We start from the raw sequence: 16,005 nt of genomic DNA on the forward strand, positions 1-16,005 counted from the left end.
AATGAAATGCTGCCAAGTATTAATCTGGCACGATTCTGATAAAATCATTATGGTAATATAGCATTACTCTGATTAAAATAATCCAAACTAAATTATAGGAATGCGCATGGCTATGGAATCCACACTGCATGGTTTATTCATATATTATATAAAATTCAATGAAGTAATTTTCATACTAAAGGTTTGTTTGGTGGGTTTAAAATCAAATTTTTAGTAAATTTTGTAAAAGTCGATGAAATGTGCTGTTGAAAAGTTGTGGATTTTATAAAATATATGGTTAAGATTAATTGTTGATATTGACTTATATTAATATTTAGATTTTAATCCTACCAAATAGGGGGTAAGCACACTGTTTGAAACTAATTATCCATTTAATTAAGGCTAAACACGTATTAAGATACTAAGCACGGTAGTTTGTAGGTTGGTAGGGGGAACTTATGACCGGAAGAATATGGCAAATCCCGTCACTAAAACAGTAGATTACAGAAAGATTATTCCAATTTTTACGTGTATATCTATACGTATAATAATATGACATATAAAATTTAACTTTTTTTTTTTTTAATGTGCATAGTGTAGCATAGTAATAGTAAGGCCTTTGAAGCGTTCGTTCTCTTTTAAAGTTTACCGGAAATACGTAAATTTTCCATTAATTCACATAGATTGACACTACATGTAATCTAACACGAGTTGTATGTATTATGTAACCATATTTTCATAAATGATCGGACTATTACAATCGTCGACGGTCAACTTTTGCCCTAGCTGGACTTTGACCCTGGATTCGCCCGTGTGTGGGAAAGTTATTCAATGCATGTATGTGACATTGAATTTGACAAGACTTTGTCCAATAAATGAAGAAATTTAGTTAAAGACGTCCTTGAAAGATATTCATAAAATTTAGCCAAATATTTTTCTTCTTTTCAGAAGGGAGCTGTAGTGCTGTACATATAATTAGAAATCAAAATAAGATCACATTGTTATCATATGGCGCAAGCTGATGAGCATATTAAGGAAACTCTATGATGCATAGGAGCAAACAAATAACATTCTATTCGATTATCAAAATATCCCTTTTATTGTTATCATCAACTCTTTTATAGTAAAGTCCCTTCAGCCTGGACAATATTTCTTAGGGGATTTCACCTTAGTAAAGAGTGGGACTTCACCTTGCCTCTAAGAATGTATAGCTGGACATTAGGGTGTAGCATTATTTGAAGAAATTTCTACTGTATTTGTTGATTTGTGATTGTGCAATTGCAATTTGTCGACCCTTTGTTGTCTATTAACGGTGTTGAGAGTTGAGTTGAGTGTGTTGAGCACTTGGGTGACTTGAGTATGTTGGAAACTTGGAGTGTTGATTGACTTGAGACTTGAGTGTTGAACATTTTAGTGCATTTACATATATATCGAACAATTTTTGATATTATTTAATCAAATTTCAATATGATGGTTGATAATCGACGGTCAAAGTCAAAGTCAACGCCCCAGCTGAACGTGGAACCTAGATACGTCCTTGCTAGTCTGTGAGGATTTAAATAACAATTTTTATTATTTATTTATTTTATATATCTATATATATATATATATTTACGTATTAATCTTCGATGGTAGAGTTAATCATTGGTTTGTGTTTTCTTCTGTTGAGGGTTAATCTTATTCTATTTTTATGCAATTTTCTTGTTTTACCAATCTTGTTTGCTGTTGGTTGGTGATTTGTAAAACCCTATTCATGTTCTGTTTTTAGGAATAGTCTTTTACCTTTTTAATTCTGTTTTTGGACTACTTTTTGTCGGATGGGGTTTTTTGATTGAATCAACTAGATTCTAGCTTCAAGTATTATTTTGCCAAACACGATTTTCAGAGTTACTCTTTTTACTAAAAAACAAAACCTTATTTTTTGGAATTATCTCACACTTTAGACTACTGACTTTGAAGCATTGACTACATGATAAAGTTGTTAGAGTAGTAATTTTAAATTAGTTTGGTAATATAATAAGAGTTCTATCCGTGAATTGATATGGAATCTATATTCTTTTTTTGTTATAAATATTCAACTTATTTTCAGTTGTTCACATCATTTTCTTCGATTTCAGGAAGCACGTTATTGCTGAAGGTTATTAGATAACAGCTATCTCAAATATATCACATTGCCATCAGGATACTGGGAGATAACTCAGAAAACATGTCAAATTTTAATATGAATTCCTGTCAATCTTCCTCATGGAAAATCCGAAGCTCCTTACGGGGTCCTGTTGCCATCTTTTGGGACATTGAGAATTGCGCCGTGCCAAGTGATATGAGTTCAGAGGATGTTACTTGTAACATTAGGATGTGCTTACAAGCCCATCCTACAATTAATGGACCAGTGAAAATGTTTTCAGCATATGGAGATTCTAGGGCATTGTCGAGGCGACTAGAAATGGGGATTCACAGGACAGGTGTTCGACTCATACACGTTCCCAACGATGCTGCCTCTGAGAAAATTTCATTCGACTTGTTCCTTTTTGCTCTCGACAATCGCCCGCCCTTATCAATCATGTTAATCTCGGGAGACAGATATTTTGCTCGTGCACTTCATATACTAGGTCAATGTGGATACACTATTATCCTTGTTATTCCATCCAGGGTGGGAGTCTCGTCGGCTTTGAGTAATGCAAGTCATTTTATATGGGACTGGTCTAGTGTGGCTCGTGGGCATGGATTTGTGCCACAGGCTAATGCAAATGTTGCTTGGTTTCCAGTGAAATGCTCAATGAACGAAAGTATAGACAATTTGAAAAGTTATCATAGCATGTCAAATTTTAACATAAATTCTTGTCAATCTTCCTCATGGAAAATCCAAAGCTTCTTACAGGGTCCTATTGCCATTTTTTGGGACATTGAGAGCTGCGTCGTGCCAAGTGATGTGTGTCCTGAGGATGTGGCTGGCAACATCAAGATGAGTTCACAATCCCATCCTAAAATTAATGGACCGGTGACCATGTTTTCCGCATATGGAAATTTTAGTGTGTTTCCAAGGCGACTAAGAAAGGGGTGTCAGAGGATAGGTGTCAAACTTGTAGGTGTTCCCTACGATGCTGTCTACAAGAAAATTTTGGCCGACATGTTCTCTTTTGCTCTCGACAATCGCCCACCCTCAACAATCTTGTTAATCTCAGGAGAGAGAGATTTTGCTCCTATACTTAATGTACTAGGTGAACGTGGATACACTATTATCCTTGTTATTCCATCGAGGGTGGGAGTCTCGTAGGCTCTGACTAATGCAAGTCGATTTCTATGGGATTGGTCTAATGTGGCTCGTGGGCATGGATTTGTGCCACAGGCTCATGCAAATGTTGCTCGGTTTCCAGTGATGTCAGATTCTACATTTGAATGTAATGATAATTTAGTATCAGAATCTATGACTCCAACATCACAAACTTTTACATGTACCCTGGACAAAGTTTCAGCAGGTGCACTTGCTTTTAGTGACCAGAATGACTTGACCCAGGTACAACGAAGGGATCTAAATGTTTTGCGCAGACAACTCGTAAAGTTACTTGAATTGTCAGAGGGATGTTTACCTCTAATCCGGCTTCCTGTAGTGTACCACAAAATGTACGGGAAGTCTCTTTGTGTTTTCAAATATGGGACATCGAAACTTTCAAGACTTCTAAAAAAGATGGATGATTTGATGACTGTCTAGGGAAAACATAGAGACAAAGTCGTCTTCCTTTGTAATTCAAGATCCTGACCATGCGTAGATTTCGTCAGTATCTAGGAACTTTTATGGTCTTTCTTATTTTGAACAATATTGTAGGGGAGCTCTCGATCCTTTTTGAGCTATTGACTCTGTATTATCCTTTAGTTTATATCCATGCGTAGATTTCGTCGGTATCTAGTAACTTTTATGGTCTTTCTTATTTTGAACAATATTGTAGGGGAGCTCACGATCCTTTTTGAGCTATTGACTCAATATTATCCTTTAGTTTATATTCCTTTGATCTGGAATGTCTAGTAAATCATCGATGTTGAACAAGTTTTTCACATGATATCTTTGTTGATGGTTGTTTTTATGGCTCACGTAATTTTGTATTCGGATTTTTAGTTTTCCATGTTTAATGTTGTAGAACATGTTAAAATTTTCTCTCCTCATGTAATCATCTACATTTTCTGCCTGTTGTGGTCATTTCTATATTGTTTAAGTAGGATTACATTTTCTACCCGTAGTAGTCATATAAATGCATTTTGTTATTTGCAAAGTAATTAGATGATTTAAACTTTATTTAGTTTTTCACCAGTACAGGCGGTCTTCACATATTCTTAGTTTTCTAATTTTCATGAATGCGCCTTCATTTGTAACATGGTTTAGTGATGTGGGTGACATCAATTGTTGAATTAAGCAGGATTTTTGGGGGCAATTTTCAATTTTCAATTTTCAATTAACAATGCTTTTAGAATATGTAGTCATCTTAGATTAAAGGTTTTTGTAGGCTCCCGTGGACAAGAAATTCACAATGTACATCGTCTACATGAAGTTGTATGATTGATTGTGAAACACAGCCATATTATAAATTAGATCTCATTCATGAACTTGTCACACATAATAATTTGGCCAAACACATTTTCGATTTAAAGGCATGTTGACTTAATAATTATATATTGAATTAGTTTATTGAAAAAATAGAGTGTCCTGAAAGTATTAATTAATAATGAAAGGGCTTTCTAAATATCACTTAGTGGTATCAATTGTATTGAATTGTCAAGACCTGACTACAAAGAGGTTTTGTGGTAGTTCTGTCCAAGCTTGGAACGTTGATCCTCTTAGTTCGTCCTACTTTGACACTATTGCCTTCCTCACATAAAATGCTGCACATGGTCAAAGCAGTGAATCTCCTTTGAGGAAAAAAGTAACTGCTCACAACAAAGGGATTGATAAGTGTCTGTTTCGATGATAAAAAGGAATTATTGAGTCATGCTTCAAGTTATGTATCAAATACAATTCAGGATGAGTCTGACCACTATCGATCTTCTGACTGGGCTCGAGTATTTGAGGCTGCAACCCAGAGAAGAACAGAAGTTCTTATGCCTGAAAATCTTGAAAACATGTGGACAATTGGAAGAAACTACAAAAAGAAACTCTAGAAGAATACTGCCAGAGGACCTCAGGTTGCACAAGAAAAAATTCCAGAAAGCAATACCATGCTTAGAAAGGATTTAGTGATAGAAGTACCAATGCAAAAGCCTGAAACTTCAAGAAGAATGGAAGATAAAGCACTTATTCAGTTACCACCAAAGCCTCAACCAGATACGGGGTTTACTGATCTGCATCTTAATAAGCAAGTTTATTCCAAGAGGGTCTATTGCTGATGAACTTGAGCATGCTACTTCTGTTTTTCCTTGTGAAAATAGAAATCAGCTTAAAAGGTCAAATAACACTTCTGATTTGAAAGTTCAATTGAACATGGAAGACATGTTTGCTACCAGAGGTGAAACTCCTATCATTTCAGAATTTTATAATCCAAATATTAGCAGGCACAATATATATAATGTCAAGAGTGCCTCAGATATGTTGGTCCCCAGTGAGGGACTGCATGATCCGAAGCTAAGGTGCTGGGTAGGACAACTCATTTTCGTTATCTTTTTAGGTTCTTGAAGCGTGTGTTAACTGTGTATACAAGTTGAAAATGCTTATGTAATTCCAGATGTTGAGTTGCAATTATGACCCACGCTTTGTACAATCATTCCTCTGTTTCAATTTGAGAGTCTCGCATCTTTTCTTCTATGTAGAATTCGTTAAACCATTGAGAGTAGTTTTAAAAATTTATCTCCAGTTTTCTAAAATTTACATGCACGATCTATTATGTGGGAGAAAATTTAACAATAACCATCTTCACATATTAGATGGATTGGTTGCCTGAATTTTCAAGTTCTGCTATTTTTAATTTTGAGATGGCAGCAAATAATTTTTTTTAGTCATCTAATGACACCATCGTTGACATTGATTCATATTGTTGCAGGTTACTCGGGCATACTTTGAGAAACATGGGTCAAAATCTTTTGCAGTTTACTCAATTGATGTGACTGATCTCGACAATAAGTGGTTTGTGAAAAGGTCTGGATGTTACTTCGATTTTGAATCACTGAATATTGCTCTGCTTGAAATATTTTGCCTGCATATTGATTTACTTTATTCCAGCCTCAGTACAAGAACAAGTTTAGTTTCATGATAAGATCAAGATTGCTCGTCTTAGACTACTCGGTTGATAGTTCTAATTTGGGACTTTGTCTGCAGGTATCAGAATTTTGAGAGATTTCATCGGCATCTTAAGGACATCCCCAATTATACGTTACATTTGCCTCCCTAGAGGATATTCTCATCAAGCTCTGAGGATGCTTTTGTTCATCAGCGTTGTATTCAGCTTGACAAGTATGCTCTCCAGTACTCTCTGCATGTTGCTAAACTTTCCATTTAATAGCCATTTTAATTAAATTGTCTTTCCCAGGATATGTTATCAATTGCCAATGTTGCTGAGCAACATGAAGTATGGGATTTTTCGAGTCCCTCCTTCAAGGTGTGTATTTGTTCTGTTGAAAACCATTCTACACTTTTGGCTTCTTTGGAGTGCAAAATAATTTGTGTTTTTCACCATTCAAGAGTTATTCGTTCGAGAAATCGGCTTGTGATGAGAACTCTGGCAGGTGCCTGACTTTTCTTATTGGAAGCAATCTTCTATTATAATTGTAGCTAGTAGTCAAGACATTGATCTTCAAGTACCCAATATGCCCCTTGATCGTGATTTGCGATCTAATGCTAATCAGTTTTATTAGCTGTGTTCAAGATAGAATGGAAGTTGTCGGGTGTCTTGAAGTTCTATGTAGTTGTTAGTATACTGTTGGTCTGAATTAGACTAACTTCTTTAAGTGATCAGAGTATTGGACCTTGGAAGTTATAGTTGCAGCTTGCAGCACATTATCTTGGAGCTTAAGAGGAAGAAATTTTATATGTATGAATATTTTGTTTATACCTATAACTCATAGTTGGTTTTATCTTTCGACCAAACAGTTAATGTGGATGATGATATGGATGATATTGCACGCCAGATTAAAGGTGCCTTAATGCGGACGGTTGTTGCTTCACCCTCCACTTCTTATGAACTGGCTTCTTCAGTTACAACCAGGAACTTGTCTTGGAACTCTAATGATATTAACAAACTGGGTTTGAGGCAAAGTACCTCAGAGTCAATTAACAGTTTTTCTTATAACGAGGAAGGTGACGAGGATATAAACTATGTGGCAGAGAAAGTATATTCTTCAGCACAAGCCAGTGGGTGGCATTCTGACAATGAATTGGACTTAAAGGGGCTTCCACCATGGGTTTTTAAATGCAATGAAGATGTGCAAAACTTAGATTTTGATTCAATAGGTGGTTTGAGGGTGCAATCTAAATCACATAGCGTGAGCAGATTTCCGGAGGCAAGATTAGCATCAACATCAGTTCATAAAGAGGGTCAAATAGAGGTGCCTCTAGAGGTATTGTGCATTTGGTAGATTACTTTGTAATCACCGGTTTTCATTTCATTTTTTTTTTCATTCTTCTTTTTCTATTCTGATTATTGACCCGAAGTTATTCTGGAGTAATTATTACAGTCTCATTTCCTTCATCTATCTACTCTACACACACACTTTCTCACTCTTTAAGTATTTAGTGTATTATTTCATTGTAGAGATTTGGCACTACACACTTCTGCATCTAATTGTCATCTTTGTTTGAGTCGTAAATATTTTAGCTGCATCTTTTATAACATGTCGCTGTTTGGATTTTTGTACTGTCCTTAATTTTCATTCCTATTACCTATATTAACATATTCCGAACCTGATGATACTTCAAAGTATATTGATTAATCGTTAATCATTATCCTCTATAGGAACTTTCTGAATAAGCGTTAATTTTTGGGTGTTTGTGATATTGATTTTGAGGCCTGACAAAGAGTTGGTTTCAAAAAAATTTAATGATTGATAGAGTAGAAAATTGATCATAAGCATTCCAACTATACTTTTGAATATTTCTCAAAAGTTTGTTAGTGAAATGTTTGTTATTCTGGTTTACATCATGCCTTGGTCCTAGGTAGGCTACTTTTGTGTCCTCGAGAAACGGATTGCTTCTCTGGACCAAAGCTGATGTCCTAAAGGTTGTCCCAGTCATTAAACCTGGATTCTGAGGCACTTTCATCTCAAACATTATTTGTTCTATTTCTATGTCATCAAACAGATGTTTTTGGGAATGCCTAACTCCAATGTATTTTCCTTGCAGTGGACCCCACCTAATTTAAGCGTTCTAGTTCTGAATTTAGTTGACAAGTTACTTCAGCTCAAGAGAAAGAGGCTGGCTAAGGTGATTTTAGCTTTTGTTAACTTCTGTGTTTGTGAAATAATTTTTGCTAATAATCAAATGCACAATTAGATTCATTAAGCTATTTTGTTTCTTTTGCTTATAAATGCACTTTCAATTATTAACTTCTTGTGATTATTGATTTTTGTTCTCATTGTTCATATTTGCTTCTGTATATATATAGAAGTATATCTAATAATTTGATAGTGGAAGTTGTAAAGCACTCTAAAATGTCTTGTAATTGATCTTGGAATAATATCTATAGTTAGGGAGAGACAGGGAATGCGAGAACTGTAAAAGAGTTACGTGGTCATAAAAGGAGCAACTATCATCTCTTCTTTTTTTCCTTTCAAATAGATGATATTGCAAACCAAACACAAAGTGGGTTTGTACAAATGCGCTTTCATCAGAACTTTGTGGGACACCCGTCATACTCGAGGATAATAGACCAATGGGTGGCTGTCTTATTAGATATTATGGAGCTGTTGTATAAGAATTCTGGACATCTGTATTCTGATAAAATGTTCAAAAAGCCCCTAACTTTACTGTATGGTCCTGAACAAATTATATTGGTTGTGGATGGGAATATCTAGTTTGAAGCAGTTTTGAACTTTTATCTTACAGGTCCTAATGAAATGTTGTATTCCTGAATAAATAAAATAGTTTTGACTTTCACTTTCCGGCATTAAGGAATGAACTCGTGTAGGAGTCAACGGTCTTGAAAATTTGTCCGGTGATTTGAGGATACAAATTCTTGTTGCACAGACAGAAATTTTGGTTTGAAACGTAGAAAGTGAAAAAAAAATTAATTGTGCTTCTTTCAATTTTGCTTGCCAAATGACAGATGGATGGAACTGCTTGGAATTTTCATGGAACAAAAACATGCTATAAGGAAATACCATTCCTTAAAACATTCCCTTTCATGATTACTTGCAGAAGGCAGGTCTTTTGGATATCTAAGCAAATATTGCAGTTAATGATGGAAGATGCCATTGATGATTGGCTTCTAAGGCAAATTCAGTGTCTTAGGAGAGAAGATAATATTGCTCAGGGAATACGATGGGTCCAGGATGTGAGTGAAATATCTTCACATTTATTCTTCCAATCTACTTACTCTCTTTTAAAATTTCATTTTTTGGGAACCTGTTTTGTTTATTAACTTGCTGGATCCTGTTTGTTGATTGTGTTCTCCTCGTTAGGTTCTCTGGCCTGATGGTACATTCTTTCGGGAGTTAAATACTCGAAATGAACTTGACGAATGTCAAGAAAATGAGGGATCTCCAAGAACTACGAGGCAACAAGGTGGAAGTAAGGTCTCTAAACAGGGAACGCTTGAGAAACAGCTTGAAGCTGCCTGCAGGGTTGGCGATGTGAGAAAAATAATCTTCAGTGAGTTTTTCTTGTTCCCTGGTTACATGTCCTGTATATGATGTTCTTGATACGTGTTTGAGCACAAAGAGGAACTTGATTCGCATTTATTCAGCTCTTATTTTATCACTTTTTCTGAAGTTCTTTCGGAGTTTCTGGGTCGCGATCTGTTTCTTGTTATTTTGATCTTTTATTTCCATAAAGATCTGTGAAATGTCTTCCTTAATTTTCATGCTCATAGTTCTGGAATTATGATAACCATTTTATTGAGCTGTTGATTTAAAAATGTTGCTTCTATGGCAGATGGTGCTCCCACTACTTTGGTCAACTTAATTGGGCAGAAGCGGTATAGACGTTGCGCTAGAGATATATATTATTTCCTTCAGGTGAGCCATGACCCCAGCACCCACAAACACGAGCAAGGAAAGTATTGGATATCATTGGACACTATTAAAGAAAGTAAAAAAGTTAAATCTATCTATTTTTTTGTGCAGTATGTTTTAATACTGTGTATTGAACGTGCAGTAAGAACAATAAGCCATTTTGTTTTTCGTCTTCCAGTAATTTGATAATTTTCAATCTTGCAGTCAACAGTATGTTTGAAGCAACTTGCTTACGGAATACTATCAGTCTTCCCTGAGCTGCTGGAAGTTGTGATGGATATCCACGAGAAGATGCTCATTGAACGTGTATAGGGCAGATTTATCTCTTTTTCTCTGTCCCTATTTTGAAATGGTTGCTCTTCTAACTCATTCGTGGGGTCTAAAGGTTAAATCCGCAAGAAATGGCAATATCAGCAAAAATGAGTTGGAACTTCATCTCGTGACCTTTTCCTTGAACCACCAGATTCTTACTGTACCAAATTTATATTAGAATCTTTGTAGATGCCATTTTTTTTTTTGTGTGTGAATAATATTTCGCATGAGTTCCGGACATAAGTTTTGTAATTATTTTTTAGAATATTACTATGCTAGAGGGGAGGGGAAGAAAAAAAAAAGACAAAAAACCTTTAGCAATCAGGTTTTTGGGCTATGATTCTGTAACAATTAATGTTATTTAGAGACGCGACTACAGTTTAGATAGGTTATGGAGACAGTGGCGAGCTTGGTTATTACGTACTTCTTTGTATAGAATTGATTTGCTGCTCTCAGTGGGCGGGATAAAAAATTTTAACTACTTACTTCGCAAGAGAACTTTAGTTACGGCTCTTGTGGGAAGGTTTCATCCTTCCTACTGGGGCAGCAAATCAGGACTTTAATTCTCTCTAACCATCTAATCAACATAACCTGACCCAATGAACACCATTATATGAAGCTAGATAATCAATTTTTGCAAATAGTTCTCAATGTGTCCCACCCTCCTTCCTGGCCACTTAAAGGTTAAGATTTTTAGCCTTCAAAATCAGCCTCATCCCATACTCTTGTAAGCCAACCAATATCTGTATCCCCTTATCCACACCTTCATTTCTCCTACTACAAACTCTTTATTCCATCAATTCAAAATCATCTCTAAACTCGTCACACAATTAGTACAACTCTCAACTTCTTGTCCACATAAAATCTTGAAGCATATATGCATCTTTTGTGTCTGATTCTTGCTTCTGTTCTTGCTTCCTATAGGTTTAACCAATGGTAATGGCATTGGCATCGGCTACGCTCTCGGTTCCGGCTGCAGCCATCATGGGCCCGGTACGTTCATCCTGGAGAAGAACTGAGGTGAAGTATATCAGTGGATTGAACTCATTTGAAGGGCTTAAAGCACATAGCAGTGTAGCAGCATTAGGACTTCCAGTTTGTAATGAACGGTCCTTTGCCAAGATTGTTAGTTCAATGAAGAAACAAGCATCAAGCAAAGGAAAAAGTGGTGGGGCTGTCTTCTACATGCAATGCAGTGGCTGAAATTTTTAGGATTGCTGCAATTATTCCTGGATTAGTTCTTGTTGGAGTTGCAATTGGGTTTGCTCTACTCAGAATTGATGCTACTGTTGAGGAAGCTGAATGAGGAATTTGCTAAAATTGGTTGGTTTAATGATGTTTCTGAGTAAAAGAACACCATTGGTTTAATTCTCAATTGAATGTAGAATTGATTGATTTTAATTTATGAAATAAATTGGTAAACTTTCTCTAGAGATTGTTTAGTATGAGCGGATCATGATTTTCTAATTGCAAATAGAGCAATAGATTAGACAATCATGCTACACATCTAGGGTGAAAAAAGGGTAAAAAATAGGGGATACACGTGTCGCTCCATGGTTGGACAATTTGAAAAATTAAAACAAAAAACACCCAATCATTTGCTGCCACCTCAGTCTGTCTCCTCCTTCCCTATTGGCTTAATTCTAGGTTAGATATGTTATATAGTATATCCTCATCCATCTGTGAAAATTGTGCCATGAGGGATTTAGGTATAAAGATAAATAAAGGGACCAGAGGGGGAATTCCTAGTGGCAATGTTTGAGACTCGACACGGTTTCCTGTATTTGGCAATAAGAGCATGTTTGGTACACGAGATTGAACAAAAAACGACAATATAAGAGTTACTTTTAGATTAGTACCTTTTCTACTTAGAAGTTAAGCTAAAAATAAGGTATTCAAACATGTTTGGAAACAATAGTTCACGTAAAAGTAACTTTTCCTTGCTTTTAAGCTTAGCCAAACAAGCTCCAAGAGCAATCGCCAATTACACTAAGCAGCAAAATCGGATGTTTTGGTTTGCAACCACTAAATAGCAAAGAAAAACAAAATGGGAAGTCCAGCCAAGTCCCTAAGGTAGAAATAGAAGGGAGTAATGAATTGAAATCACGATTGGATAATGAGATTCTCCTCAATAAGGAAAAATTCGAAGAACAGACTCAAAACATAAACAGATGCGATGAACATTTTTATGAAAGGAAAGCTATGCAAAATCTACCCTTAGTGCAAGATGCACCATGACGATATATCTTTCAAACTTTCCAGATTTACCTGCCAAGAAAAGGAAAATAAAAAACTTTATCCATATTCCCTAAAATGTGATCACATCTTAAGTTTTCGGTTCAGAATATAAATTCTTTCTCAGTGCCTATGGATCATATGTATTGAGTATTGTGTAGTCATACAATAATGAATTCATTTGGACCTTTAACCTTTTGGCTTTTATAAGACGTATTATTAATCGAGTCTCAATAAGGATTTAATATAAAAATTTGTTATGGTATCCATTTTTATGTGTTTTAATTTCAATTACCAAAAAAAAAAAAAAATATATATATATATATATATATATATGGTGGCGATTGATTCTATTTCCAAAAAATGTGCAGAGAATTGGGAAAAGATTGTGACGTCCATGTAAGACACTCAGAGAAATTTAGAATAATATTATTTGTAAGAGACTAAAAGAGAAAATTGGAACAATACCGTTTAGACAATCACTAGATTTTGTGACAAATGAAGAGGTATGAAATGATAGTGTCAATTTAATATATGAATATGAAACCTAATTTATTAATTTTATTATGGCGATCATTTTTAAGGAGATGAATAAATAACATTATAAGAAAATTAACTTCATGGTCGGCTATCAGAAATTGAATCATTGCGGTCATTGACAATGACATCATGGCACGCCGGTCAATTAATTGACAACCACGGACAAATTTTCTTTATGCATCGACAACTTTCACCAAGTTTAAGAATAGCTTTTGAATTTTTGTTCATGATATTAATTATAACAAACAAAAAGTACTGAAAAAGTAACAATAATCATTACAATTTGTCGAGTCTCATCTCAAATTATAAGTTATTAAGCATTATTTTAAATATTACTAGTCGCTGTCACGTACGTTGCACGAATTTTATATTTATCATATTTTTATTAGTGTATGAATTTTAATTTTTTGGAAAGTTTTTGAAGTAATATCTAGAAATATTTTCATGATATAAGAAAATGATTGCAAATTATTTTTACAATACAACAGTATTGTGTTATCTTAAAAAATATGTTTGCATATTTCATACTTAAATAAGAAATATACGATGTTATACAAACTATTTTGCATATATTCTTTGATAGTGTTGATATGATTGAATTGAATGTGAAGATTATATTTCGAAATTTTGTGTAATTCAATATTGAAAAATTGAAGATTGAGCATAAAATTATAAATCGACTTGCATATTCATATGTGTTTTATATTTTGTCCTTCATATATTTTAATATTTATTTTATGCTTATGTAGAAAAAATAAAAATCTGAAATTTTTTATTTTGATGTTCGGTTTGGTAAGTGAATGTATGGTATTCTACATTCTCGGTATTTTGTAAGTGCAAAAATCAGTACATACGATAAGCTGCAATAAGGTAGGTAGCATATACGGTAAGTTGCCTACAAATATGGTAGGCTACATATACGGTAAGCTGCAAATACGGTAGACAGTATATACGGTATTAAAATTTATTGTAGTAGACGAAACTGGATTCATTCATACCATATATGCACTTTACATATCATATATGCAACATACCGTATTTACGCATACCGTATTTGCAGCTTACCATATATGCAGCATACCATATTTACAGCATACCGTATTTGTATCAGACCGTATTTACAACATAATGTATTTGCATTATACGGTATTTACAGCACACCGTATTTACAACATACCATATTTGCACATATTTGAAGATAAAAATGATTTTTTTATGTTATTTGTGAAAAAAAATTATTGTAATTTTATTATCGTAATAAGAAGATTTACTACGATTATTTAAAAAAAAAATCACAACACAATAAATTCATACTTTTAACCTGGTAACTGTAAAATTCTTTTGTGTATCAATAAAACATTTCCCATTCAAACAATAATGCCAAATTTTTTTGCATCATGCTTTCATTTTCTTCTTTTCACAAATTTTACTTTTTTCGTTTTTGTCTTCTTCATTTTTTTAGATTCTTTTGTTGTTAGCAATAATTATTTCTTTGAAATTTTTTTTTGTATTATATTGGAATTAAACTTATTCTTGTAATTATATATTTTTATTAGATTTAATGCATATTTTTAACTAATAAACTAACAAACTAAACAAATATTAGGTTGCATGATTAAATTTTAAAAAAAATAAAAACTCGCTGCATGACCGCACAGATTGTATTATAGCATATACGGTAAGCTATATGTTGTAATATGCATATTGCTTTAATATAACAAAAAAAAATTGTACAGCAATAATTTCTCATTATATTATACTAAACATTGTATTATAACATATACGTATAGTATGTTATATCTTAATTATAACATATAGTATTATAGTACACCGTATTTGCACATATTATCTTTAAACTAATCACCACCATTTGTTATAAATAAATCCAAATCACATGTAATGTAGATTTAATTCACATTAATTTGCACAATTATATTTCTAGTATAGACATTACAGTGGTTTAATTTACTCTAGAACGGCTTCAAAGTTATTTTGCACCGACATAAGAAATTTCAAATGTATAATATGTGCCACTGCCTAATTATAAATCGACTTGCATATTCATATGCGTTTTATATTTTGTCCTTCATATATTTTAATATTTATTTTATGCTTATGTTGAAAAAATAAAAATCTGGAATTTTTTTCTGACATTCGATTTGATAAGTGAATGTATGGTGTTCTGCACTCTCGGTATTTATAAGTGTAAAAATCGGTATATACGATAAGCTGCACATACAGTAAGTAGCATATACGATAATTTGCCTACAAATACGGTAGGCTGCATATATGGTAAACTGCAAAAACGGTAGACTGCATATATGGTATTGAAATTTATTGTAGTGGACGAAATCGAATTCATTCATACCGTATTTACGCATACCGTATTTACAGCTTACCGTATATGCAGCATACTGTATTTACATCATACCGTATATGCAACACACCGTATTTACAGCATACCATATTTGCATCATACTATATATACAATATACCATATTTGCATTATACCGTATTTACAGCACACTGTATTTGCACATATTGTCTTTAGATACCGTATTTGGCAGATATTGGTTTTTGTAATTCAATATTGTTTTCTTTTTTATAATTGTATTTTCGGAAATTAAAAAAAAAAGTGATTTTGAAATTGCTAATTTTTAAATGTGTTTTTTTGTTGAAGATAAAAATGCATTTTTTTATGTTATTTGTATAAAAAAAAATTGTAAATTTTTTTTTCTTCTCACTGTACAGAAAGTTTGCCAATTTTGCGCACATGGTTTACCATCTCTCCAC

The 16,005-nt window shown here is 33.8% G+C and overlaps 1 protein-coding gene and 2 pseudogenes across 1 annotated transcript; all 3 read left to right on the forward strand.

Annotated features, from left to right (window-relative positions):
- Nucleotides 1–5,730: 5,730 nt before the first annotated feature.
- LOC111394519 lies at nt 5,731–7,734 on the forward strand. Its single transcript, XM_023020376.1, has 3 exons — nt 5,731–6,412; nt 6,489–6,557; nt 7,049–7,734. Exons 2-3 carry the CDS (start codon nt 6,530–6,532, stop codon nt 7,531–7,533), a joined length of 513 nt encoding a protein of 170 aa, XP_022876144.1. The 5' UTR covers nt 5,731–6,412; nt 6,489–6,529; the 3' UTR covers nt 7,534–7,734.
- Nucleotides 7,735–8,139: 405 nt separating this feature from the next.
- LOC111394518 lies at nt 8,140–11,868 on the forward strand (annotated as a pseudogene).
- Nucleotides 10,438–11,870, forward strand: LOC111394520 (annotated as a pseudogene).
- The last annotated feature ends 4,135 nt before the right edge of the window (nt 11,871–16,005 follow it).

This window comes from Olea europaea, chromosome 5 (assembly GCF_002742605.1).
Source record: "Olea europaea var. sylvestris chromosome 5, O_europaea_v1, whole genome shotgun sequence".
Lineage (NCBI taxonomy): Eukaryota > Viridiplantae > Streptophyta > Magnoliopsida > Lamiales > Oleaceae > Olea > Olea europaea.

Excerpts from the sequence above, each read along its gene's own strand:
- LOC111394519 (XM_023020376.1), top strand. The coding sequence starts at position 6,530 with ATGGGATTTTTCGAGTCCCTCCTTCAAG. Across the intron at positions 6,558-7,048 it reads TTTCGAGTCCCTCCTTCAAG|TTAATGTGGATGATGATATG; the intron begins GTGTGTATTTGT and ends TCGACCAAACAG.